Source organism: Eumetopias jubatus, unplaced genomic scaffold (assembly GCF_037043125.1).
Source record: "Eumetopias jubatus isolate StellerSeaLion01/CBP00866 unplaced genomic scaffold, mEumJub1_p1.0 scaffold_12, whole genome shotgun sequence".
In the NCBI taxonomy this organism is placed as follows: Eukaryota; Metazoa; Chordata; class Mammalia; order Carnivora; family Otariidae; genus Eumetopias; species Eumetopias jubatus.
In genome coordinates this window covers 104,624,052-104,652,009 of record NW_028274818.1, presented here as the reverse complement: position 1 = coordinate 104,652,009, position 27,958 = coordinate 104,624,052, and the positions used below count along the sequence as shown (strand labels likewise).

Genomic DNA, 27,958 nt, shown 5'->3' with positions numbered 1-27,958 from the left:
GGAGGGCAAACTGAATGGGAAGAAATCAGAGATGGAGCCCAACCATGAGACTCTTGACTCCGGGAAACAAACTGGGGGTTGTGGAAAGGGAGGTGGGTGGGGGGATGGGGTAACTGGATGATGGGCATTAAGGAGGGCACGTGATGTGATGAGTACTGGGTGTTATATGCAACTAATGAATCATTGAACACTACATCAAAAACTAACGATGTACTATATGTTGGCTAATTGAATTTAAAGAAAAAAAAGCTAAGGTAAAAGACATCCTTAAGAAAAGGGTTACCCTAAAGCACTGTCCCTTGTCCACCCACATGTTTTTGAAGAAACATGATGGGACAAGGGGAATCCTCCAATAAATACAATCAGGCTGCTGGGAGAGCAGACAGCCCTAAGTGCTACCTCAGTAATTTCCATCACCGCTTCAACACTGAGTATACTTGACCCCCACTAAAACCTTCTGAGTTTTAGAATACTTTTTGGAGATGGGTAGTATTTAGTGTGGTGGTCCCATCCATTTTTTGATGTGATCATTAAACCATTTAAAATTCCCCTATGACATCAAAGGAAGAATAAGGTCATTAGCCATCAGGGAATTCAAATCAAAACCACACTGAGATACCACCTCACACCAGTTAGAATGGCAAAGATGGACAAGGCAAGAAACAACAAACTTTGGAGAGGTTGTGGAGAAAGGGAAACCCTCTCACACTGTTGGTTGGGATGTAAGTTGGTACAGCCACTTTGGAAAACAGTGTGGAGGTTCCTCCAAAAATTAAAAATAGAGCTACCCTATGACCCGGCAATTGCACTACTGGGTATTTACCCCAAAGACACAGATGTAGTGGAAAGAAGGGCCATATGCACCCCCATGTTCATAGCAGCAATGTCCACAAAAGCCAAAGTGTGGAAAGAGCCGAGATGCCCTTCAACAGACGAATGGATAAAGAAGATGTGGGCCATATATACAATGGAATATTACTCAGCCATCAGAAAGGATGAATACCCAACTTTTGCATCAACATGGATGGGACTGAGGAGATGATGCTAAGTGAAATAAGTCAAGCAGAGAAAGTCACTTATCATATGGTTCCACTTATTTGTGGAACGTAAGGAACAGCATGGAGGACATTAGGAGAAAGAAGGGAAAAATGAAAGGGGGAAATCGGAGGGAGAGATGAACCATGAAAGACTATGGACTCCAGGAAACAAACTGAGGGTTTTAGAGGGGATGGGGGTGGGGGGATGGGTTAGCCGGGTGACGGGTATTTAGGAGGGCACATATTGCATGGAGCACTGGGTGTTGTACGCAAACAGTGAATCATGGAGCACTACATCAAAACCTAATGATGTACTGTATGGTGACTAACATAACATAATAAAAAAAAGAAAAAAAAGAAAGAATAGGGGACTTGTGGAAAATCTTTCATTTTTTTCTAGTAAATGCAAATGATGCATAGTGGAAACAAAATAAATTTTATTTATTTATGGTCTAATTAAGCTTAAAGTAAACCTCTTGCTGGGGACAGATTCCCATTAAAGGCCACAGGGGCAGTCAAGTCAGGCTGGAGAGGGATGGATCACATATAAAGAGTCAGCTTTGTGTGAGACATGTGCAAAAGTGGGCTTGCCACGTTGCTTAGGGATGTCACATGAAGCCCAAGGAGCTCACACCTGGGACCCACATAAAGAATAAATATAAGTAATAAAAAGGAAATACCTCTAGAATGAGTTATATGTATTTTTCTCTTTCTTTTTTTCTCTTTTCTTTTGTTTCAAAATTTTCTGACTTAATGCTATCAAGGACCTCTCTCGATATTAAAAATAATATTTCCTTTCACATGTAACTGGGAAGCATATTTTATTAAATAAAGAAATAATTCATAATTTTGCCATCACTTTTTGAGTATTCCAAGTCTTTTCATTTGCAGACACATGTTACATATATGTGATCAGTGTATGCACAATTTTCATCTAATATTCTCTCCTATGCCTTTCATGTGTTTGATATATCTTCAAAATTATAATTTTTAGTGACTGGGTAGACAGACTCTCCATTATTCTTTTTGTTCCTAGATAATTTACTTGCCTTCAGTTATTTACCACCCTAACTTCTTTTTTGTTAATATAGATAAATTATTTGAACTGTTTGCCCTACTTCTAAAATATTTGTAGCATTTTAAACATACAAAAAATTACGGAGAATGGTCCAGGAAATACCCATGTACACACCTAGACTTAAGAGATGTTCTAATGTTTTTTCTAACCATGATCTCAGAGAATAGATTAGGTACCATCCGGATAAAAGTCTAGACTTCCAGGCGTGGCTGCAACTGCAGAAACTGTCATGTTAAGTGCAATCAGGTCTCTTTTTCCCACACAGGTTTTATGATGGGCGACAGCCTGTGTTGGCTATCATGGATCCGGACATGATCAAAACGGTACTCGTGAAAGAATGTTACTCTGTCTTCACAAACCGGCGGGTAGGCATGGATTTATTTTACGTTTACGTAGTTACTTATAAAACTTTTATTTGGAAATAAGAATAGATTCACAGGAAGTTGTCACAGAAGGTCCCATGTCATGTAACCTTCAAGCCGTTTCCTCTAAGGCTATATCTTGCTCAACTACAGTACAGTGTCCAAGCCGAGTTTGACATTGGTTCTAGTCACAGAACTTAAACAGATTTGAGCAGTTTTATATGCACTCGTGTGCGTGTGCGTGTGTGTGTGTGTGTGTGTGTGTTGTTCTCTGAACATTTATCTTACATGTAGATTTGTGTATCCGCCACCTCAATGACGTTACAAGGTTGTTCCATCACCAAAGTGTCTCCCTCTTACTACTCTTTTATAGGCACAGTGTGTAGCTTGTCTCTTCATTATCTCAGGGTTTTCAGCAGAGCACACAATTTTGGGTTTTTCTTTTTAATTTTGACAAGGCCAGTGTATCCTTTTATCCATTTATGGGTTGTGACTTCGGCATCAAGTTTGAAAAATCTTCACCTAGCCCTAAGGCCCTAGGATTTTCTCCAAGTATTTACTTTTTTGTTTTACCTTTAACTATATAGTTTTATGTTTTATATTTATAATGTAAATCCTATATGGTTTTATGTTTCGCATTTAAGTCTGTGATCCATTTTGTGTCAATTTTTAGTGTTAACTGTGAGGTGTGAAGTGTAGGTCAAAGATCCTTGTTTTTGGCCTATGGATGTCTAATTGCTCCAGCACCCTTTGTGAAAAGGCTATACTTCCTCCATTGAATTGCTTTTGTAGCAGTATCAAAATTGAGTTGGCTTATATGTGTGATGTCTATTTCTCATTCTCTGTTCTGTTCATTGATCTCTGTATCTCTCCCTCCACCAATGCCAGGCTCTCTTGATTACTGTGGCCATATAGTAAGTCTCAGCATCATGAGCAGTGATTCCTCCCATTTTATATTTTGTTGGAATTGTTTAGGTCTTTTAGCTCCTTTGCTTTTCCATACAAATTTAGAATTACCTTATCTGTGTTTACATAATATTTGCCCCCCTCTTTTCATTTTTTTTATTGTGTTATGTTAGAGGCAATCCACAAATTGGGGAAGATATTTGCAAATGACATTACAGATAAAAGACTGGTCTCCAAGATCTATAAAGAACTTAGCTATAGTTTTTAAAATTAATTCTATTTTAAGCTTTCACTAGAGTTTTAAGTAATTTGTACGTCACCAGTTTACAATATCATTGTATTCTGAATTTATACATTTATATTTACCAGTGAGATTTATACTTTCATGTGATTTCATGTTCCTAGTAAGTGCCCTTTTTGTTTTTCAGCTTGAAGGACTTCCTTTAGCATTTCTTGTAAGGCAGGCTTAGTGGTAATGAATTCTGTCCACTTTTGTTTCTCTGGAAAAGTCTTTATCTCTCTCTCATTTCTGAGAGCTTTGTTTTTCTGGGTAAGGTATTCTTAGTTGGTTTTTTTTTTTTCAGCACATCAAATAAATCACCCACTGTTTTCTGCCTTTCACGATTTCTGCTGGGGAATCCACTGACAGCCCTATGATGTTCCCTTGTATGTGATGGGCTCCTTTTCTCTTGCTGCTTTCAAGATTTTTTCTTTGGGTTTAATTTTTGAGTTTTATTATAATGTCTCTTGGAGAAGTCTTTTCAGATTCGGTGTTATTGGGGACTTTAAGCTTCATGTCCCAAGATGTCCATACATTTCCCTAGGTTTGAGAAGTTTTCAGCCATTGTTTCTTTCAGTAAGCATTCTGTCCACTTCTCTCTTCACCTACTGGGACTCCCATAATATGAATATTGTTTCACTTGTTGGTGTCCTATAAGTCCTGTAGGTTTTCTTCCCAATTCTTTTCATTTTTGTACCTCACTCTGACTGGATAATTTAAAATAATCAGGAGGGCATGATTGGTTCAGGCAGTTGGGGGCCACAACTTCAGCAACAGCATGATCCTTGGCAGCAAGAGCAGTGGAGGGTTCTTTGTGGCTGCAGTGGCTGTTGGGGTCTTCAGCAGCACCACCAGATCCAGTGCCAGGAGGCTGGGGAAGGAGAATGGTGGCAAGAGCTGGTGCTATGCACACACTCATCTGTAGGGGCTGAAAGCAGGCTCATGCCCAAAACAGAGCTAGTGCCAGTGGTGGGGACTGTCTGACTGTGGGCACACAGGGAGCCTTGAGTGTCTGGGCTGTCTGTGTGCACTCACGTGGCTTCAGAGCTAGCCAGTAGTGCATGCACAGCAGTGGGGGTTCGTGAGTGGAGTTCAGGCCGGCCATGTGAAGGTGTACAGCTTCAGGGTTTAGCTGTGGTCTCATGTGGCACTGCAGTCCAGTGACAGGAGTCAGGCCTGACCTCAGGTACCTGAAAGCTGCTGGGGCCTGGGCTTGTGCTGTCCATATGCTGAGTTACAGAGGCCAAACTGGCTGGTGGTGTAGATTCTGGGGCTCACAGTGTTGGTGGTGGCACTGGCTGAGACAACTCCAGTGAGTACAGATGGGACACCACAGGACTGAGGCAGCTGGAGTCTGCAATTGTGAAAACCTGTGAGACTATCAGCAGCAAAATCTTTGAGGGTGCACAGTGCTCGGCTGGCTTTTAGTTCCTCAGCAACAAAGACTGCTAGGTTTTTCTGCAGAGCAGGACACAGAGAAACATGGTCACTCCTGCCACTTGACTGATACTGGTAGTCCTGCCCTTCTTTGTTCCTAGCTGTGTCTAGATGTCAGCCATGCCAGTCTCTGGGAGGTTTGAAACCAGAACAGGTCATTTGTGCCATGTTCTGAAGGACTAGGGCTAATAGTTGCTCATCCTTCTGCTGTTCCCCAGGAAGGGGAACTGTCTCAGTCAGGGAGTGTCCTGTTGGTGCTGAGCAGTGCTGGCCTGGGTCATGGGGTGATGCAGGCAAAATGAAGTTATTTTCCTTATTTTCCTCACACAGTTATTCTCAGGAGTTTTCTCCATTCTGTTGTTGAAACTTCTTAAATGGACTCCTAAGCACTTGGGCCTATTTTTGTTTGTGGATATCTGTCTAATTGTTGTTCTTTGTGGGATAACAGAGGCTGGAGTGTCTGTTCCATCATCTTAGTGTTATAACATCAGTCTTTCCTCACTGAGGTGATGTTAGCTGTCAGGTTTTTAGATGCTCATTATTAAGTCAGGAAATTTTTCCTCTCTTCCTAGTTTGAGTTTTTATCATGAAATGGTGTTGGAGATATCCATTTTATTTTTTATTTTCATTTTATTGTAATTGAAATTTTTTTGGTATGGATGGCTGGGTGGCTCAGTCGGTTGAGCTTCTGCCGTTGGCTCACATCATGATCCTGGAGTCCTGGGATCCAGTTGTGCGTTGGGCTCCTTGCTCAGTGGGGAGCCTGCCTTTCCCTCTGCCTGCTGCTCCCCCTGCTTTTGCTCTCTCTCTCTCTGACAAATAAATAAATAAAATCTTAAAAACTTTTTAAAATTTAAATTCAATTTAATTGATATATATTGTATTACTAGTTTCAGAGGTAGAATTCAGTCATTCATCAGTTGCATACAACATCCAGCGCTCATTACATTAAGTGCCCTCCTTAATGCCCATCATCCAGTTACCCCATCCCCGTACCTCCCTCCCCACCAGCAACTTTGTTTGTTCTCTATAGTTAAGAGTGTCTTAGGGTTTGCCTCCCTCTGTTTTTCCCTCTTATTTTATTTTCCTTCCCTTCTCCTATGTTCATCTGTTTTGTTTCTTTTTTTAATTTAATTTAATTTTATTATGTTATGTTAGTCACCATACAGTACATCATTAGTTTTTGATATAGTGTTTTTTAAGATTTTATATTATATTATATAAATATTATATATAATATAAATATACAATATAATAATTATTTAATATTATTATATTATATACATATATATTTAAGATTTTATATTATATATAAGACTTTATATATACCAAGTCTTCGTTATCCATTCATCTGTCATAGACATCTGGAGTCTTTCTGTATTTTGGCAATTGTGGACATTGCTGCTATAAACATTGGGGTGCATGTGCCCTTTCAAATCACTATGTTTGTATCCTTCTGATAAATACCTAGTAGTCCAATTGCTAGGTTGTAGGGTAGTTCTATTTTTAAGTTTTTGAAGAAACTCCATACTATTTTCCAGAGTGGCTGCACCAGTTTGCATTTCCACCAAGAGTTTCCATTTTTCAGCATCCTTACCAACATCTATTGTTGCCTGAGTTGTTAATCTTAGCCATGAAGATATCCATTTTAAAACAAAATATAGTTTTGGAAAATGGAAGAAATATTCAAACTGGTTGGCTTGCTAGGCCAATCCCAAGATGGGAAATAGAATTATTTCTCTCTTTTTCCTTATTATTTCCTTATGTATATATTTTTCCTTTAGGAAAAATATAGAGGGAAGAGATTTCCATGTTACTGTACCATTTCTTCACAAGAGCAAATAGATTCCTAATGTTTTTAGTGTTAACTATAATGTTTTTTTTAAAAATCACCATATCAAGACATCCATTTTTCGAGTTTCTCATGCTGTGGATATATGTAAAGGCAGAACTGGTCTGAGGCAACATGCAGTTTTCCAGGCTATCTGGCTGTCTTCCACCAATCCAATTCTACTACTCTGCACAGTTTAGGAGAATATACTAGGTGTTAATCCTCTGTATTCCCCCGGAGGAGTAGTTTCCCTGCCAAATTTTCCCATACCACATTTACATTGAAAAGGAGGTGGACTATAAAGGCTGGAAAGCACATCAGGTGGCTGGATATGTCCTCAATCTTGCAGAAGGCTGGGCATTGGGGATAAATATCTGTTGCTCACCTACCATCGGACCTACTATTAAGTTGATAATCACTAAATATTTGTTGAATAATTTCTGCCTGTTAAACAAATTTTCCACAACCTTTAAGACCTCCAAAACTTATGTAGGGCAAATTGTGTTTTTCTTTGACTCTAGTGTTTTGGTCCAGTGGGATTTATGAAAAGTTCAGTTTCTTTGTCTGAGGATGAAGAATGGAAGAGAATGCGAACACTGCTGTCTCCAACCTTCACTAGCGGAAAGCTCAAGGAGGTAAGAAAAGAAGAGGACTTTCAATTAGAAAGTTAAGGAATATATCTGGGGGCTGGTAGGAAATAAGATCATATTCCATCTTTAAGGGGTAGTATGCTAAATTTGGGCTTCCGAGAAATGGTCTTTATCTTCATGTCCTAGGAAAGACATGATAAAGTTTGTTATTAAATGTCCCTTACTGCCACATGCTTATGAAAGCCACATCATTCTTGGACTTCATTTTCCAATTTAACTTCAGGTGGTGGTATATTTTGTGTGTAGATGTTCTCCATAATTGGCCACTATGGAGATGTGTTGGTGAGGAACCTGAGGAAGGAGACAGAGAAAAGCAAGTCCATCACCTTGAAAGAGTAAGTAGGAGTGCAGCTGCTGGGATTCCAACTCTGTCACAACACTTTCTAGCTGCTGCCACAGAGCCAAATCCCCACTGTTGAGTTACTCCAGCAAAGAAACATGTGTTATCACAATGCCGGTAGGTCATCCAAGAAGAGGTACCTCACCTAAAAAGGCAGGGCCACCAGAAAAGAAAGGGTCTTCTTTTGTGTACACGAGGCAGGATTCATTTATCTGCTTAGTTGTCACCTAGGATATTCTGGAAGATAAAAATATGTGGTTGAAAAGAAGAAACGTAATTGTACCAAATCTTTGAGTGTAGAGGGTATGGAATAGTGGGAGGGGAAGGCACTTGGTACATATTGGTGGGCACTGGGTGGGGCAGGAACATTAACATGTGGAACTTGGAATGATGTAAACCTCTTCCCAGTTTTGTTGAGGGTATTAGCAAAATACTAAATATTAACTTTTATGACCGCTTGTCCTTCTTTCAATCTCAAAAGAGAGAAGGTCCTGCCCATAGGATGGGTAGGGTGGCCATATTTTTTGTGTAAACTGAGATTTTTTTGATTTTATGAAATGAAGAGATATATGTTGGTACTCTCCTGGGAAAACTAGTGGCATATGATCACATATGTCATCCCCTAAATCGATTTTGGATTGATTTATTTAATGTATATTTTTTAAGGAGGAATGTTCTAGATTCTTACATTGTCTAGAAATGAGTGAGCCCTCAGAGCGAGCTCAGATCGCTGGAGTTGAGACAGAGTGGGTCTTTCAGGAGCCTTAGCAGGGGTGTAGAGAAGAAGGGATGGTGTTCCTGGCAGCACAGAACAGGGTGTTGGTGTTCTGTCATGTGCTGAAGAGGAATCAGCTCTGAGCATAGATACTGTGGTGAGAGAAAATCCAGATCAGTTTCACCTTTCTTGACTCCCTGAGGAAAGGTTAATTATTCCACCTTTGGTCCTGCTCAGACACAGTGCTTACCTACCTTCTATTGCCCATACTCAAAAGATACTACTGAAATATGTCACACTTTGGGTCTCTATCCCTCCTTGACTGAACTCCTTGAACTCAGAAATGTGTCTAATTTGCTCTAGTGTCCCCATCACCCTAGCACAAGGCCAGCTGTATCACTGGCACCTCATGAACACCACATGAGTGAGTGTGATGGCATATAGACTCTTCAGATGATGCAACAGGTGGTTCTGAAAGTGTGGCCCTTGTCTTGCCTGGGCATGGGTATCTACATGCACTTCTTGCTGCATGTGCTGGATAAGGATAGTAAAGAGGTGCTGATTTTAATTATCCATGCCTTTGTTTCTCTACTCAGCATCTTTGGGGCCTACAGCATGGATGTGATTACCAGCACATCATTTGGAGTGAACATCGATTCCCTCAACAACCCACAAGATCCCTTCGTGGAAAATATTAAGAATTTCCTAAAATTTGATTTCCTTGATCCATTTTTCTTCTCAGTATGTACGTACAGTACCATGTTTCTTTTTATCCTCCCATCCCGTTTTTTCCCCTTCCTTCCTTCCTCCCTCACTTCTTCCCTTCCTACCTTTCTACAACAACTTTACTGAGCTATAACTTCATATAACATACAATTCCCCATATTTATTTATATATTTATTTATTTATTTATTTATTTGTTATGTTATGTTAGTCAGCATACAGTACATCACTGGGTTTTGAGGTAGTGTTCCATGATTCATTGTTTGTGTATAACACCAGTGCTCCACGCAATACGTGCCCTCCTTAATACCCATCATGTGAAATAAGTCAAGCAGAGAAAGTCAATTATCATATGGTTTCACTTATTTGTGGAACATAAGGAATAACATGGAGGACATTAGGAGAAGGAAGGGAAAAATGAAGGGGGGGAATCAAAGAGGGAGACGAACCACGAGAGACTATGTCCCCCTTTTAAAATGTACAGTTCAATTTTTACAGTCTGGGTTCTTCGTCCAAGGAATGGATAATGAAAATGTGGTAGGTATATACCATGGAATCTTATTCAACCATAAAAATGGAAGGAAATTCTGTATTTGGACAACATGGATGGATTCTGAGGGCATTATGATGAATGAAATGAGTCAGACAGGGAAAGACACATATTGTATGACCTCAATTACATGTGGAATAAAAAAAAACAATATAAGAAACCGAGTCATACAAAAGGAGATCAGCTTTGTGGTTATCAGAGGCAGGGGTTGTGGGGTGGTACTTGAATGAAGGTGACCAAAGGTATACACTTTCAATTACAAGATAGAGGAGTACTGGACTGGTAAATACAACATGATGACTATAGTTAACACCACTGTATGATGTATTCATAAGTTGCTAAGTGAGTAGATTGTAGAAGTTCCATTCATACTGGCAGAAAATTTTGTTTTTATAACTATATGAGTTGATAGACGGTAACTAATCTTATTGTGGTAATCATTTTTTATATATGTATGTCAAGTACATGCAGTACACCTTATCTTACACAATACTGTATTACTGTATGTCAGTTATAACTCAATGAAACTGAACTCTGCTTGGTGCATTCAAAGATATGTGTAACGTTTACTGCAGTCAACTGTTGGAATATTGTCAACACAGAAATCCTTTACTTTTTTACTCTCACTTCCCACTTTCTTTAGCCCTAAGCAACCACCAATCCCCTTTCTGTCTTAATAGATTTGCCTCTTCTGGACTCTTCATACAGATAAAATCATATAACGTGTGATCTTTGTGGCTGCCTCCCTTCATTAGCATAATGTTTTCAAGGTTCATCCATGTTGCACCATGCATCAGAATTTTCTTTTTATGTCCAATTAATACTCCATTATATGGACATATTGCATTTTGTTTATCCTTCCATCATTTGATAGACATTTGGGTTGTTTCCAACTCTTGGCTATTGCGAATAGTGCTACTATCCACATTCATGCACAAATTTTTGTTAGAATACTTGTTTTCATTTCTTTTGGGTGTGTATTCAGAGGTGGAATTGTGAAGTAACTTTGCTATGTTTGTACAATGCTTTGCATTGTAACTTGCTATGTTGCTAAGATATAGTGTGTTTAATTTATTAAGTAACTGCCAAACTTTTCTCTACAATAGTGATACAATTTTACATTCCCACCAGAAAGTATGAGGGTTCCAGTTTCTGTCCATCCTTGGCACATTTGGTCTACACTTGTCTACCTTTTTAATGATGGCCACCTTAATGGGTGTAAAGGGTACCTTATTATGGTTTTGTTTTGCATTTCTCTAATGGCTAATGGGGTTGAGCAACTTTTTGTTAATCACCATACATCATTAGTTTTTGATGTAGTGTTCCATGATTCATTATTTGTGTATAACACCCTATGCTCCATTCAATACGTGCCCTCTTTAATACTCATCCCAGGCTAACCCATCCCCCCACCTCCCTCCCCTCTAGAACCCTCAGTTTGTTTCTCAGAGTCCATAGTCTCTCATGGTTCATCTCTCCCTCCAATTTCCCCCCCTTCATTTTTTGCTTCCTACTATCTTCTTCTTTTTTTTTAATGTGTAATGTATTATTTGTTTCAGAGTTATGGGTCTGTGATTCAACAGTCTTACACAATTCACAGTGCTCACTATAGCACATACCCTCCCCAATGTCTATCACCCAGCCACCCAATCCCTCCCACACCCCACCACTCCAGCAACCCTCAGTTTGTTTCCTGAGATTAAGAATTCCTCATATCAGTGAGATCATATGATACATGTCTTTCTCTGATTGACTTATTTTGCTCAGCATAAATACCCTCCAATTCCATCCATGTTGTTGCAAATGGCAAGATTTCATTTTTCTGATGGCTGCATAATATTCCATCGTGTATATATGTATATACCACATCTTCTTTATCCATTCATCTGTCGATGGATATCTTGGCTCTTTCCATAGTTTGGCTATTGTGGACATTGCTGCTATAAACATTGGGGTGCACGTACTCCTTTGGATCACTACATTTGTATCTTTGGGGTAAATACCCAGTAGTGCAATTGCTGGGTCATACGGTAGCCCTGTTTTCAACTTTTTGAGGAACCTCCATACTGTTTTCCAGAGTGGCTGTACCAGCTTGCGTTCCCACCAACAGTGTAGGAGGGTTCCCCTTTCTCCGCATCCCCGTCAACATCTGTCGTTTCCTGACTTGTTAATTTTAGCCATTCTGACTGGTGTGAGGTGGTATCTCATTGAGGTTTTGATTTGGATTTCCCTGATGCTGAGCGATGTTGAGCACTTTTTCATGTGTCTGTTGGCCATTTGGATGTCTTCTTTGCAGAAATGTCTGTTCATGTCTTCTGCCCATTTCTTGATTGGATCATTTGTTCTTTGGGTGTTGAGTTGGATAAGTTCTTTATAGATTTTGGATACTAGGCCTTTACTGATAAGTCATTTGCAAATATCTTCTCCCATCCTATCGGTTGTTTTTTTGGTTTTGTTGACTGTTTCCTTTGCTATGCAAAAGCTTTTTATCTTGATGAAATCCCAATAGTTCATTTTTGACCTTGCTTCCCTTGCCTTTGGTGATGTTTCTAGGAAGAAGTTGCTGCAGCTGAGGTTGAAGAGGCTGCTGCCTGTGTTCTCCTTTAGGGTTTTGATGGACTCCTGTCTCACATTTAGGTCTTTCAATCATTTGGAGTCTATTTTTGTGTGTGGTGTAAGGAAATGGTCCAGTTTCATTCTTCTGCAGGTGGCTGTCCAATTTTCCCAACACCATTTGTTGAAGAGACTGTCTTTTTGCCATTGGACATTCTTTCCTGCTTTGTCAAAGATTAGATGACCATAGAGTTGAGGGTCCATTTCTGGGCTCTCTATTCTGTACCATTGATCTATGTGTCTGTTTTTGTGCCAGTACCATACTGTCTTGATGATTATAGCTTTCTAATAGAGCTTGAAGTCCGAAATTGTGATGCCACCAGCTTTGCTTTTCTTTTTCAAGATTCCTCTGGCTATTTGGGCTCTTTTCTGGTTCCATACAAATTTTAGGATTATTTGTTCCATTTCTTTGAAAAAAGTTGATAGTATTTTGATAGAGATTGCTTTAAATGTGTAGATTGCTCTAGGTAGCATTGACATCTTCACAATATTTGTTCTTCCAATCCATGAGCATGGAATGTTTTTCCATTTCTTTCTGTCCTCCTCAATTTCTTTCATGAGTATTTTATAGTTTTCTGAGTACAGATTCTTTGTCTCTTTGGTTAGATTTATTCCTAGGTATCTTATGGTTTTGGATGCAATTATAAATGGGATCGACTCCTTAATTTGTCTCTCTTCTGTCTTGTTGTTGGTGTATAGGAATGCCACTGATTTCTGTGCATTGATTTTATATCCTGCCACTTTACTGAATTCCTGTCTGAGTTCTAGCAGTTTTGGGGTGGAGTCTTTTGGGTTTTCCACATAAAGTATCATATCATCTACAAAGAGTGAGAGTTTGACTTCTTTTTTGCCGATTTGGATGCCTTTGATTTCTTTTTGTTGTCTGATTGCTGTGGCTAGGACTTCTATACCATGTTGAATAGCAGTGGTGATAGTAGACATCCCTGCCGTGTTCATGACCTTAGGGGGAAAGCTCTCAGTTTTTCCCCATTGAGAATGATATTTGCTGTGGGTTTTTCATAGATGGCTTTTATGGTATTGAGGTATGTACCCTCTATCCCTATACTCTGAAGAGTTTTGGTCAAGAAAGGATGCTGTACTTTGTCAAATGCTTTTTCTGGATCTATTGAGAGGATATGTGATTCTTGTTCTTTCTTTGATTAATGTATTGTATCACATTGATTGATTTGCAGATGTTGAACCAACCTTGCAGCCCAGGGATAAATCCCACTTGGTCGTGGTGAATAATCCTTTTAATGTACTGTTGGATCCTATTGGCTAGTATTTTGGTGAGAATTTTTGCATCCATGTTCATCAGGGATATTGGTCTGTAATTCTTTTTGATGAGGTCTTTGTCTGGTTTTGGAATCAAGGTAATGGTGGCCTCATAAAACGAGTTTGGAAGTTTTCCTTCCATTTCTATTTTTTGGAACAGTTTCAGGAGAATAGGTATTAATTCTTCTTTAAGTGTTTGGTAGAATTCCCCTGAGAAGCCATCTGGCCCTGGGCTTTTGTTTGTTGGGAGATTTTTGATGACTGCTTCAATTTCCTTAGTGGTTATAGGTCTGTTCAGGTTTTCTATTTCTTCCTGGTTCAGTTTTGGTAGTTTATACATCTCTAGGAATGCATCCATATCTTCCAGATTATCTAACTTGCTGGCGTACTCATAATGTGTTCTTATAATTGTTTGTATTTCTTTGGTGTTGGTTGTGATCTCTCCTCTTTCATTCATGATTTTATTTATTTGAGTCCTTTCTCTTTTCTTTTTGATAAGTTTGACCAGGGGTTTATCAATCTTATTAATTCTTTCAAAGAACCAGCTCCTAGTTTTGTTGATCTGTTCTACTGTTCTTTTGGTTTCTATTTCATTGATTTCTGCTCCGATTATTATTTCTCTTCTCCTGCTGGGTTTAGGCTTTATTTGCTGTTCTTTCTCCAGCTCCTTTAGGTGTAGGGTTAGGCTGTATTGTGTATTTCTTGTTCTTGAGAAAGTCTTGTATCACTATATACTTTCCTCTTAGGACTGCCTTTACTGCATTCTAAAGATTTTGAACAGTTATGTTCTCATTTTCATTGGTTTCCATGAATTTTTTAATTCTTCTTTAATTTCCTGGTTGACCCATTCATTCTTTAGTAGGTTGCTCTTTAGCCTCCATGTATTTGAGTTCTTTCCGACTTTCCTCTTGTGATTGAGTTCTAGTTTCAAAGCATTGTGGTCTGAAAATATGCAGGGAATGACCCCAATCTTTTGGTACCGGTTGAGACCTGATTTGTGAACAATTATGATCAATTCTGGAGAATGTTCCATGGGCACTAGAGAAGAATGTGTATTCCGTTGCTTTGGGATGGAATGTTCTGAATATATCTGTGAAGTCCATTTGGTCCAGTGTGTCATTTAAAGTCTTTATTTCCTGTTGATCGTTTGCTTAGATGATCTGTCCATTTCAATGAGGGGGGTGTTAAAGTCCCCTATTATTATTGTATTGTTGTCAATGTGTTTCTTTGCTTTTGTTATTAATTGGCTTATATAATTGGCTTCTCCCAAGTTAGGGGCATAGATATTTACAATTGTTAGATCTTCTTGGTGGATAGACCCTTTAAGTAGGATATAGTGTCCTTCCTCATCTCTTATTACAGTCTTTGGTTTAAAATCTAATTTGTCTGACATAAGGATTGCCACCCCAGCTTTCTTTTGGTGTCCATTAGCATGGTAAATGGTTTTCCACCCCCTCACTTTCAATCTGGAGGTGTCTTTGGGTCTAAAATGAGTCTCTTGCAGATTGCATATTGATGGGTCTTGTTTTTTTATCCAATCTGATACCCTGTGTCTTTTGATTGGGGCATTTAGCCCATTTACATTCAGGGTAACTATTGAAAGATATGAATTTAGCATCATTGTATTGCCTGTAAGGTGACTGTTACTATATATTGTCTGTGTTCCTTTCTGGTCTATGTTACTTTTAGGCTCTCTCTTTGCTTAGAGGACCCCTTTCAGTATTTCTTGTAGGGCTGGTTTCCTGTTTGCAAATTCCTTTAGTTTTTGTTTGTCCTGGAAGCTTTTTATCTCTCCTTCTATTTTCAATGACAGCCTAGCTGGATATAGTATTCTTGGCTGCATATTTTTCTCATTTAGTGCTCTGAATATATCATGCCAGTCCTTTCTGGCCTGCCAGGTCTCTGTGAATAGGTCTGTTGCCAATCTAATGTTTCTACCATTATAGGTTACAGATCTCTTGTCCTGAGTTGCTTTCAGGATTTTCTCTTTGTCTCTGAGACTCGTAAGTTTTACTATTAGATGTTGGGATATTGACCTATTTTTACTGATTTTGAGGGGGGTTCTCTGTGCCTCCTGGATCGTGATTCCTGTTTCCTTCCCCAAATTAGGGAAGTTCTCTGCTATAATTTGCTTCAATATACCTTCTGCCCCTCTCTTTCTTCTTCTGGGATCCCAATTATTCTAACATTGTTTCGTCTTATGGTATCACTTATCTCTCAAATTCTGCCCTCATGGTCCAGTAGTTGTTTATCTTTTTCTCAGCTTCTTTATTTTCCATCATTTGGTCTTCTATATCACTAATTCTCTCTTCTGTCTCATTTATCCTAGCAGTTAGAGCCTCCATTTTTTTTTTAAAGATTTCATTTATTTATTTGACAGAGAGAAACACAGCGAGAGAGGGAACACAAACAGGGGGAGAGGGAGAAGTAGGCTTCCTGCAGAGCAGGGAGCCCAATGCAGGACTCGATCCCAGGATCCTGGGATCATGACCTGAGCCAAAGGCAGACGCTTAATGACTGAGCCACCCAGGCTCCAGGCTCCCCTACAGCCTCCATTTTTAATTGCACCTCATTAATAGCCTTTTTGATTTTGACTTGGTTAGATTTTAGTTTTTATTTCTCCAGAAAGGGTTTCTCTAATATCTTCCATGCTTTTTTCAAGCCCAGCTAGTATCTTTAAAATCGTCATTCTGAACTCTAGTTCCGACATCTTACTAATGTCCATATTGATTAGGTCACTGGCAGTCGGTACTGCCTCTTGTTCTTTTTTTTGAGGTGATTTTTTCCGTCTTGTCATTTTGTCCAGAGGACAATAGATGAATGAGAGAACAAAATGCTAACATGTTAACAACGACCCCAGAAAAATATACACTAAACAAATCAGAAGAGACATGAAACCGGGGGAAAAGAAAGGGAAAGAAAGAAAAAAGAGAAAAAAAAAAGAAAAAGATTTTAAAAAAAGGAATATGATCAAATATGATCAGGCTGGTGCATAGATCAGTGCCACACACTAGATTTTGAGTGTATTTTGGTCTGTTAGAAGAAACTGCCTCCCAAATTTTTAAAGAAAGAAAAACATATATGTATAAAAATAAGGGTAAATACGATGAAGGGATGGACTATGACTGTAAAAATGAAAATTATAAAAGATTTTATAAAAGGAATTGATAAGATAAGAAGTTGGTTGAAAAAAGAAAGAAGAGGTATTTAAAAAAGGGGGGAGAGAATGTGATCAGGCAGGAGACTAGAACAAAGCCATACACTAGAGACTTAGGGTATATTTTGGTCTGGTAGAAGAAACTGTATCCCAAAGTTTTAAAGAGAGAACAACTTATTTATATGCCAAAACTAAGGTTAACTACTATGAAGGAATAGAATTTGACTCTAAAAATGAAAAATAAAAAAGATTTTTAAAAAAGGGATTGATAAGATGTTGGTTGACAAAGGGAAAAAGAAAAGTTCAAAAAAAAAAGAAAGAAAATTTTAAAAATTAACTTTGAAATACTAAAGAATAATGGGGAAAAAAGCCATGAATGCTATGTGCTGTATTCCCCTAGTGCTGGAGTTCTGCGGTTCTCATTGATTGATAAACCTGGTCTTGGCTGGCTGTTCTTGCTGAACTTCTGGGGGAGGCGCCTGTTGCTGTGGTTCCCAAATGTCTTTGTGGGAGGTGGAATTGCCCCGCCCTTGCCAGGCTAGACTAAGTAATCTGCTTGGGTTTGCTCTCAGGAGCTTTTGTTCCCTGAAAGCTTTCCGTACAGCTTTAGAGGATGGGAGTCAAAATGGTGGCCTCCCAATCTCTGCCCGAGAGGAGCCGAGAACTCGGGGCCCCACTCCTCAGTGCACCCCCAGAGAAAAGCAGTCAGTCACTCCCGTCTCCTAGGCCTCCGGCCACACTCTGTGCTCACCTGGCCTGTGACCGAGCGTCTTTATCTCTGGCACCTGACCCGGTGTGGAGTCTCCAAACCTAGCTGATTCCTGCAGTGAGCTCTCATGCCACTTCTCTGGGGGGAGGAAGGGGAGTCTCCCCAGATCTGTCGCTTATTGGGTCCCTGCTGGAAGAGCAGTGGCCCGACTGTGCTGCGGATCACGATTTATGGCAACCCTGAGCTGAGAACCCACTCTTCGGCTCAGTCTCTGCAGCCAGCTTCCCCGCTCCGACACCTGGGAGCTCTGCCGCACTCAGGCACCCCCAGTCTTTCTGTGACCCCGAGGGTCCTGAGACCACACTGTCCCGCGAGGGTTCCACCCCCCGCTTAGCCACTGGAGTGACGTCCCTCGGGGGAGCAGACTTCTAAAAGTTCTGATTTTGTGCTCTGCTGCTCTATCACTTGCCGGTAGCCGGTGACGGAGGCTCCTTCCCCCCGCCGTCTATCTTCCCAAATATCGCCTTGGATTCACTTCTCCGCACGTCCTACCTTCCAGAAAGCGGTCGCTTTTCTGTTCAGAGAGTTGCTGCTATTCTTTTCTTCCATCTCCTGTTGAGTTTGTAGGTGTTCAGAAAGGTTTCATCCCTATCTAGCTGAATTCCTGGGACCAACCAGATGAAATTTAGGTCTCCTACTCCTCCCCCCCAGCAACTTTTTATATGCTTCTTGTCTATTTCATAACTTCTTCAGATGTGTGTTCAAATTCTTGCTCATTTATAGTTCAGTCATTGCTCTGTTTGTTTTTGGGTTGTAAGAGTTCTCTGTATCTTCTAGATAAAAATCCCTTATCAGATAATATGACTCGCAAATTTTTCCCCCATTCTGTAGGCGTCTTTTCACTTTCTTCATAGTGTTCTTTGTAGCATGAAATTTTTAATTTTGATGATGTACAATGTATGTATTTTTTCCTCTTATTGTCTGTGATTTTAGTGTCGTATTTAAGAATTTATTGTAAAATCTGAGGTCATTGACTTGTCCCTGCACCATTTATTGACAAGACCATTTTTATTCCATTGAATGGTATTGGAAGCCTCAAAATTCAGTTGACTGTAAACACATGGGTATAATTTTGGACTCCAAATTCAATTCCATTGATCTTTATGTCTCTCCTTATGCCTGGACCACAATGTCTTGATCATTATAGCTTTGTGGTAAGTTTTGAAACTGGAAGTTGGAGTTCTACAATTTTATTCTTTTTTCTTTCAAGATTGTTTGGCCATTATGGGTCCCTTACGATTCCATATGAATTTTAAATTCAGTATGTCAATTTCTACAAAGAAGCCTGCTAGAATTCGGATAGGGAATGCATTAATCTGTAGATCAGCTTGAGGAGTATTGCCATCTTGACAATATTAAGTTCTAATCCATGACCATTAGATGTTTTTCCATTTACATAGATCTTCGTTAATTTATTTCAAAAATATTTGTGGTTTTCAGAGTATAGCACTTCTTTTATTAAAGCTATTCCAAATTTCCCAATTAAACCACTTGGCTCTCAGCTTACATTTATGGAGAGATACCAATAAATACATTTCCTTGTTATAAGAAAAAGCTACTCCTAAGTATTCTGTTCTTCTTGATGCTTTGTAAAGGAGTATATTCCTAATTTCACTTTTGGATTTTTTGTTGCAGTGTATGAAATGCAATTGATTTTGTATGTTGATCTTGTATCCTGAAACCCTGCTAAACTGGTTTATTAGTTCCAATAGACTTCTGTTGAATTCCTTTGGATTTTCTATGTACAACATTTTTTGCTCTGATAATAGAGATGCTTTTACTTCTTTATTTCCTCTATGAATAACTTTTTTTCTTCTTTCTTCTTTCTTTTTTACCTTTTTTTTTTTTATTGCATACATTTCCTGGCTAGAACTTCTAGTACAATGTTGAATAGAAGTGGTGATAGAGACATCCTTGTTTTGTTTAATCTTAGGGGAAAGTGTCCAGTCTATATCCATGAAGTGTGGTGTTAGCTATGAGTTTTTCATAGATGCCCTTTATCAGGTTGAGGATGTTCCTTTCTGTTCCTAGCTTGTTGAGTGCTTTTATTGTTAAATGGTGTCGGATTTTTGTCAAATACTTTCTCTGCCTGTATTGAGATGACCTTGTGGTTTTTAAAAAATTTTGTTGTTATATTATATGACCTGGAATTGCTGGGATAAACCCCTCTTGGTTATGGTATAACCTTCTTTTGATATGTTGCTGGGTTCAGTTTGCCAGTATTTTGTTGAGGATTTGTACATCCGTGTCATAAGATACATTGGTCTGTAGTTTTCTTGTTCTGTGATATCATTGCCTGGTTTTAGTATCAAGGTAACACTGGCCAGGTAGAATGAGTTTGGAAGTGTTCCTACCTCTTCTGTTTTTTGGAAAAACTTGTGCAAAATCAGTGTTGACTGAATTTTAAATATTTGCTAGAACTCACCTGTGAAACCATCTGGAGCTGAGCTTCTTTTTGTCAGTAGTTTCTTCACTACTAACTCAGTCTTTTTATTTGTCTTTCAGATTGCCTGTGTTTTTTGTATGTCACTTTCTAGTTTATCTTTTTCTATGAATTTTTCCATTTCATCTAATTTATTGGCATTCAATTGTTCATAGTATTCCTGTAGTCCTTTTTATTCTTGTAATGTTGCAGTAATCTCCTCTTTCACTTCTGATGATAGTAATTGGAATCTCTTCTCCTCTATGCTTGGTCAGTCTAGCTAAAGGTCTTTTGAAAGAATCAGCTTTGCTTTGTTTGAATTTTCTCTTGTTTTTATTCTCTATTTCCTAAGTTTCTGCTCTTGTCTGTATTATGTGCTTCATTCTGCTTGCTTTTGATTTAGTGTGCTCTTGTATTTTCGGCATGTTTTTGAAAGAAAACTGGGTGATTGATTTGAAATCTTGGTTCTTTTTAAAGGTAGGCATATATAGTAATAAATTTCTTCCTGGGGGTGCTTGGGTGGCTCAGTCATTGAGCGTCTGCCTTCGGCTCAGGTCATGATCCCAGGGTCCTGGGATCGAGCCCCGCATCGGGCTCCCTGCTCAGCGGGAAGCCTGCTTCTCCCTCTCCCACTCCCCCTGCTTGTGTTCCTTCTCTAACTGTGTCTCTCTCTGTCAAATAAATAAAATCTTTAAAAAACTTTTCTTTCTGGTCATTGCTTTTGCTACATCCCATGAGTTTTGGTATGTGGATTCTTCATTTCTGTATTCTCCAGGTAAATCTAAAGTGCCCTTTTGATTTCTTCTTTGCCGACTGGCTGTAATAGGAGTGTATGATGTAATTTCCACAGATTCATGGGTTTCCATGTTGTTTGTATTCTTGTTTTCTAATTTTATTCCATTGTAGTTGAAGGGCATACTATGTATTATTTCCATCCTGACACAATTTCTTAAAAAGAGTGATTAATTAAAGTAGCATATTATGGTCTGGTGTTTCCAAAGAGGCTCTAGTCCAAAAATAAAAGGCTAAGAGATCCAGGAATGTAATCCTGTTCCTTTGGTCACTCCAAAGATGTGGCAGGAGACACTGATCTGACTGTTCTAGTAGTGGCCCATATGTGTGACTTGCTCTGGCTCAGCCATTGGCTTGAAAATTCAAGTAAAGGTCATAGAGGGAATAACTCCTGATATTATTGAATCCTGGTGTCTTTTAATCCTCAGGTTAGTAGACCAAATTATAATTGCTCCAGGGCAATTTTGCATTTTCACTAATATTTCCATTGTTTTTTTTCCTTATAGTACTGTTTCCATTTCTTACCCCAGTTTTTGAAAAATTAAATATCTCACTATTTCCAAAAACTGTTACTGATTTTTTCATGAAATCTGTAAAAAGGATGAAGGAAAGTCGCCTCAAAGATAAACAAAAGGTAAATCTGGTGGTGGTTACATGTGCATGTTCACTTTTGATCTTTTATTGAGCTGTATTCATCTGATGTGCACACTACTAAGTATGTTTTTACAGTAGGTGGAAAACTATAGGGTTTAGAGCAGGAGACTCCTAACATTTTAGGGAGAATGAGGAAGGTGGCAGGGAAGGAGATAAGAAGATGAGTCAGAGAGACAATGTTCAAAATTTAAGAATAAGCATGCCAACGAGTATGTCAGTGCATAAACTTTGGTGAGAGAAAAACTACCACTTACGTTCAGTAAATTGTCAAAGCATAAAAATTACTGTGTACAATCATTTTCCTGGTAGTATGATTTTGCCAGATCTTACATTGGCAAAGGATCCCTTCAATTCTAAGCCTTGTTTCTTACACATTCTCTAGTAGAAGATCCCCTCAGGCACCTAGTTATGTTAAATTTGAGGATATCATAGTGTGGAGTGGGCAGGTGTCTTCTTTGGGCACTGAGGCTGCAAGCTGGCTGAGTAGGCTTTGCCTTCCTGAGACCTGGCGGCCAGCACTAGGATGGATGTAAGACGGGAAGACAGGGCTGGTACTCCAGGATGTCTCTGAAGATTGTGCAGAGTTCTGGGAGGGTGGGGCATTGGAAGATGTTGAATCTTCCAATGGAAGCTGACCGTGGACTCTGCAGAGGTCAGGGGATTGGTCTATGTGGCCATTCATTAAGAATTAAAGCTGGAAAAACAAAAGGAGTGAAGTCAGGGACTTTCTCCTGAGCTAGTAGGTATGACAGGAGAGGGAGCAGGCAACTCTTCGACCAGGAAGCTGTGTTCAAAAGCCAGAGAAGTTGAGGATCAGAGAGAGCAAGAACCAAAGAGCAAAGAGACATAATGGCTGGATTCCTGTCAGGGAAATATCATGCTCTCCAAGATCTGTAGCTGGACATTTTTGTTCGCTGATGACTCTGGAAACACTAAACTTCTGGATGTGAAGGGGCCATATTCTCAGGAAAGAAGTTAGGTACTGCATCCCTGTTTTATTTCTGACTTCACAAGTGACTTTTGTCATTGAAATCTCTCTTTCTGTTTCTAGCACCGAGTGGATTTTCTTCAGCTGATGATTAACTCCCAGAATTCCAAAGAAATAGACACCTATAAAGGTAAGTAAAAAGAGGTTCAGATGGCTCTTGATGGGGTGGTTCAGAGACAAGGGGTGGTTCTGAGATATATGGAAGATTTTTAGCAGATGGAATATTAGAAAATCAAAGAAAGACACGTGTTCAGATACAAATGGTAGCCAGAGCATTTTTCAGAAGAACACAACCACAGTTTGTTCATAGCTTGAAGGGCAATAATAGACAAAGCTGTCATTGGTCTGCTGGGAGCTTGTTTCCAATGTCAGTCCTCCAGCCTAATCCAGATCCATTGAATCAGACCCTCAGCCTGGAAATTCACATCAAGGCTCATCACATCAGGAGGTACCTGACCCCAGTGTTGGTGACCTTCACTTGGAACAGCTGGGTAAACATGTGTTCACTGGCTTAATCTATTCCAAGTTTTTTTTTCCTTTTGTAATTAAGAAGTAACTAGTGCAGGATGCCTTTGTGACTGTGCACATACGGTGTTTGTCTTTAAACCATCACCTACTACTTTTACCATCCATGGATGGTATTTGACTAAAAGCATTACTACTGTGATGGTTGTAAAATTATGACTTTCTACTTCCACCATTTTTTCAACATTTGGAGTGATAGTCCATTGTTAGGGTGAGCTTTCCATTCATCATCATTATTATATTTGTTTATTTATATATACCAGTATGATCTTAATATTACTTAGTCTCTTACATCATTTTTAAAATTTAGATTGTCAAATCTCTCAGCTTTGTCCTCTAGAAGCCATTTTAAGTGTGTTCCTATACCCCTTTTTTATTCTTCTTCTTTTTTTATGTTTTCTATAGACTTTGTTTTTTATATCAGTTTTATGTTCGCTGCAAAACTGAGTGAAAGACACAGAGATTTATCCCATATTCCTTCAGCCCCACCTACATATAGCATCTCCCACTATCAAAATCCCTCACGATGTGGTAATTTTGTTATAATCAATGCCCCTACAATGACAGATTATTACCACCCAAAATCCATAATTTAAATTACAGTTCACTCTTGATGTTGTACATGCTATGGGTTTAGACATACGTATAATGATGTATATCCACCATTACAGAATTTATTTTCTGAGCATTTCCTTGAATTCTAGTGTGAGACATTCCAGGTTTCTCTTCTGTTTCCCCTGATGAGCCCTGGAATCAGCCATTTCTCCAAGAAGCTCTGTTTCCTTTTAGTGACAAATGGTATTTAGAAAGCAAAATCTGGGATCTAGGAGTGCTCGTTGCTACAAGGGTTTCTTTGTTTCTATTTCTTCTCAGTGGGCCAAACAAAGAACATCAAATATATTTACACAGGACTGATGAAGATACATATTTCTATATCCATAACCAGTGATGTAATTATGGTCTCTGCATCTGAAAGAAAAAGGGAGTCTTGATTTATAGTTGTTTCTATGACCGAAATATTCCTATTGTGTTCAATTTCAAGCTGTCTATGGTTTGACAACCATCTCACAAAATTCTTGAATATATAACAGTTGATTCTAGAGAAAAACGATGGGCTTACTCTATCACACCACTAGTATATTACATATATATATATATATATATATATATATATATATATATATATATAACTATGTCTACTTTTATTCTATCTAACCATCGCTCTATCTATCTAGCTCTACTACTTTCTGTGATGAAGGAAATATTCTATATATGCTTGGTTCTGTACAGAACCACTACAAACATGTGGTTATTGAGCACTTTACATGTGGCTAGTGTCACTGAAGATCTGAATCTTATATTCTATTTAATATAACTAAGTAAAACTTAAATATGAATAGCCACATCTGGCAAGTGGCTACCTTATTGGACAGCACAGCTCTAAAGTTTGATTATCATGGGGTTCATGGTAATCGAGAGCAAGAATCTGATAGTTGAATTGATCCACAGCAGCCTCACAGAAAGTATGACTGGGAAATCAGAACTCTATAGACCTTTCTTACACTTTTTAATTGTCTTTAGTTGTGAATTATGTGTTTGTGGCAGAGGCCATGTTCATTTCAGTGCTCTACGTATCCAAATGTCTTGATACAGTTCCGATCAAAGAGATTAGAGCATGACCATGCTGTGTTTCTGCCAGGAGAAAATCAGAGATGCCAACTTATATTCAGAGTGGGGCCGTTCACTAAGGAAGGTGACCGATTCAGGCCATGATTGAATAGGCATTGCTAATTCCATTCACTGCATTCAGTTTGTCTGTATTTCTTGCCAGCCAGTACCCTGCTATTGACACATTCTTTCTTCTGCTCCTTTAATGGCATGGATTATCCTAGGTCTATCCCCACTCTTCTCACGTTGTCTGTGTCATAGTTTCTGTACATATTGGAGATCATCCACTTGAGAAGTTGTGTGCCAGGTCTTCTATTAGCTGAGACCTCAGAAAGGTATAATCTGTACTTCACAGGCTAGGTTGTTCACACAAATCACCACATCTCATGAAAGGTCAGATTTAGATTCGATATGTTCACCCTAAGGTGAAGTTTGAGATTCTGCATCTCTAATAAGCTCCCAGATGCTGCAGATCCCACACTTTGAGCAGCAAGTGTTCATCTGTAGCCCAATTGTGTTCTCTTAAGTTCCAACAAATATGTTTAGATGAAAGATCATTCATTTTTCCTGACAATTAAGCCTTAGCATTGCAAACTCTCTAATGAGATTTAAGTTCTGTTTAAGCTGGAAGGATTTATATTTTCCTGGGGGAGAATGTTATCCCATGTGACTTAGGACTGAAGTCCTTTTAGGATTCTGGATACTGAAAACTCTGTGTACATTAGACAGAAATGCTAGCTCCTGAAATTACCTATTTGTGTTGGTGGGGAGGGTGGCATAAGCAGGAGCAAATGGCCAAGAATAGTATAGACCATGGGAATAACCAGATCAAGACAACTTCTGGCTTTTCTGGCTCTGAAAGGTAGACATCAGAGTGCAAACCACTGTGAGTTTGATTCTGAATTGCTTTTACATTTTTCCCCAAGGGAATTGGGAGTTTCCAATAAATTTCTCATCATCTAAACTGTAATGTTTTCTATTCACCTGCTCTAGCTAAAATGTCTTTGCTTCTTTTAGCTCTCTCTGATCTGGAGCTTGTGGCCCAATCTATTATCTTTATTATTGCTGGCTATGAGACCACTAGCACTTCTCTTTCCTTCCTTGTGTATGAACTGGCCACTCATCCTGATGTCCAGCAGAAACTGCAGGAGGAGATTGATGTGACTTTCCCCAATAAGGTGAGCGGTACCTACCTGAAGAGGGAGCCAGGATAGGCTTGGTTATGTCTCAGTAACTGATTAGCCCTCAAACCAAGTGGGTTTTCGTAAAAAAGTTTACTTGTAACTCACATTAGCATGTCCAACGTGGGGGTGAGTCAGCTTCATAGAGTTATTCAGTGATACAGGGGAAAGAGGCTCCACTTTCTTATACCTGCATTATCTGGAACTTGGGACTAATTGTTGGCTGGGGAACAAGGAACTAGAGTGTTGCTCACTTGCTTTTCAAATGTCTGGCCCCAGAAGGGACTGGAATGATATATTCAGAGCACTAAATGAGAAAAATATGCAGCCAAGAATACTATATCCAGCTAGGCTGTCATTGAAAATAGAAGGAGAGATAAAAAGCTTCCAGGACAAACAAAAACTAAAGGAATTTGCAAACACGAAACCAGCCCTACAAGAAATATTGAAAGGGATCCTCTAAGCAAAGAGAGAGCCTAAAAGCAGCAAAGATCAGAAAGGAACACAGACAATATACAGTAACAGTCACCTTACAGGCAATACAATGGCACTAAATTCATACCTTTCAATAGTTACCCTGAATGTAAATGGGCTAAATGCCCCAATCAAAAGACCACAGGCTATCAGAATGGATTAAAAAACAAGACCCATCAATATGCTGTCTGCAAGAGACTCATTTTAGATCCAAAGACACCCCCAGATTGAAAGTGAGGGGGTGGAAAACCATTTACCATGCTAATGGACACCAAAAAAAAGCTGGGGTGGCAATCCTTATGTCAGACAAATTAGATTTTAAACCAAAGACTGTAATAAGAGATGAAGAAGGACATTCTATCCTACTTAAAGGGTCTATCCACCAAGAAGATCTAACAATTGTAAATATCTATGCCCCTAACTTGGGAGCAGCCATAAGGCAATTAATAACAAAAGCGAAGAAACACATTGACAACAATACAATAATAGTGGGGGACTTTAACACCCCCCTGACTGAATTGGACAGATCATCTAAGCAAAAGATCAAGAAGGAAATAAAGACTTTAAATGACACACTGGACCAAATGGACTTCACAGATATATTCAGAACATTCCATCCCAAAACAACGGAATACACATTCTTCTCTAGTGCCCATGGAACATTCTCCAGAATTGATCACATCCTAGGTCACAAATCAGGTCTCAACTGGTACCAAAACATTGGGATCATTCCCTGCATATTTTCAGACCATAATGCTTTGAAACTAGAACTCAATCACAAGAGGAAAGTTGGAAAGAACTCAAATACATGGAGACTAAAGACCATCCTACTAAAGAATGAATGGGTCAACCAGGAAATTAAAGAAGAATTAAAAAAATTCATGGAAACCAATGAAAATGAAAACACAACTGTTCAAAATCTTTGGGATACAGCAAAGGCAGTCCTGAGAGGAAAGTATATAGCAATACAAGCCTTTCTCAAGAAACAAGAAAGGTCTCAAATACACAACCTAATGCTACACCTAAAGGAGCTGGAAAAAGAACAGCAAATAAAGCCTAAACCCAGCAGGAGAAGAGAAATAATAAAGATCAGAGCAGAAATCAATGAAATAGAAACCAAAAGAACAGTAGAACAGATCAACGAAACTAGGAGCTGCTTCTTTGAAAGAATTAACAAGATTGATAAACCCCTGGCCAGACTTATCAAAAAGAAAAGAGAAAGGACCCAAATCAACAAAATCATGAATGAGAGAGGAGAGATCACAACCAACACCAAAGAAATACAAACAATTATAAGAACATATAATGAGCAACTATATGCCAGCAAGTTAGATAACCTGGAAGAAATGGGTGCATTCCTAGAGATGTATCAACTACCAAAATTGAACCAGAAAGAAATAGAAAACCTGAACAGACCTATAACCACTAAGGAAATTGAAGCAGTCATCAAAAATCTCCCAACAAACAAAAGCCCAGGGCCAGATGGCTTCCCAGGGGAATTCTATCACACATTTAAAGAAGAATTAATAC

The 27,958-nt window shown here is 39.0% G+C and overlaps 1 protein-coding gene across 3 annotated transcripts in view; it reads left to right on the top strand.

Annotated features, from left to right (window-relative positions):
* Positions 1–27,958, top strand: part of LOC114203610 (cytochrome P450 3A12-like) — a 48,378-nt gene that overhangs the window by 6,672 nt on the left and 13,748 nt on the right. For all 3 annotated transcript variants that reach the window (XM_088016700.1, XM_088016699.1, XM_088016698.1), the window contains 7 exons: positions 2,381–2,480; positions 7,453–7,566; positions 7,828–7,916; positions 9,233–9,381; positions 21,445–21,572; positions 22,644–22,710; positions 25,791–25,951. In XM_088016700.1, the coding sequence (XP_087872826.1) occupies positions 2,381–2,480; positions 7,453–7,566; positions 7,828–7,916; positions 9,233–9,381; positions 21,445–21,572; positions 22,644–22,710; positions 25,791–25,951 (808 nt within the window). The remainder of the gene's footprint in view (positions 1–2,380; positions 2,481–7,452; positions 7,567–7,827; positions 7,917–9,232; positions 9,382–21,444; positions 21,573–22,643; positions 22,711–25,790; positions 25,952–27,958) is intronic.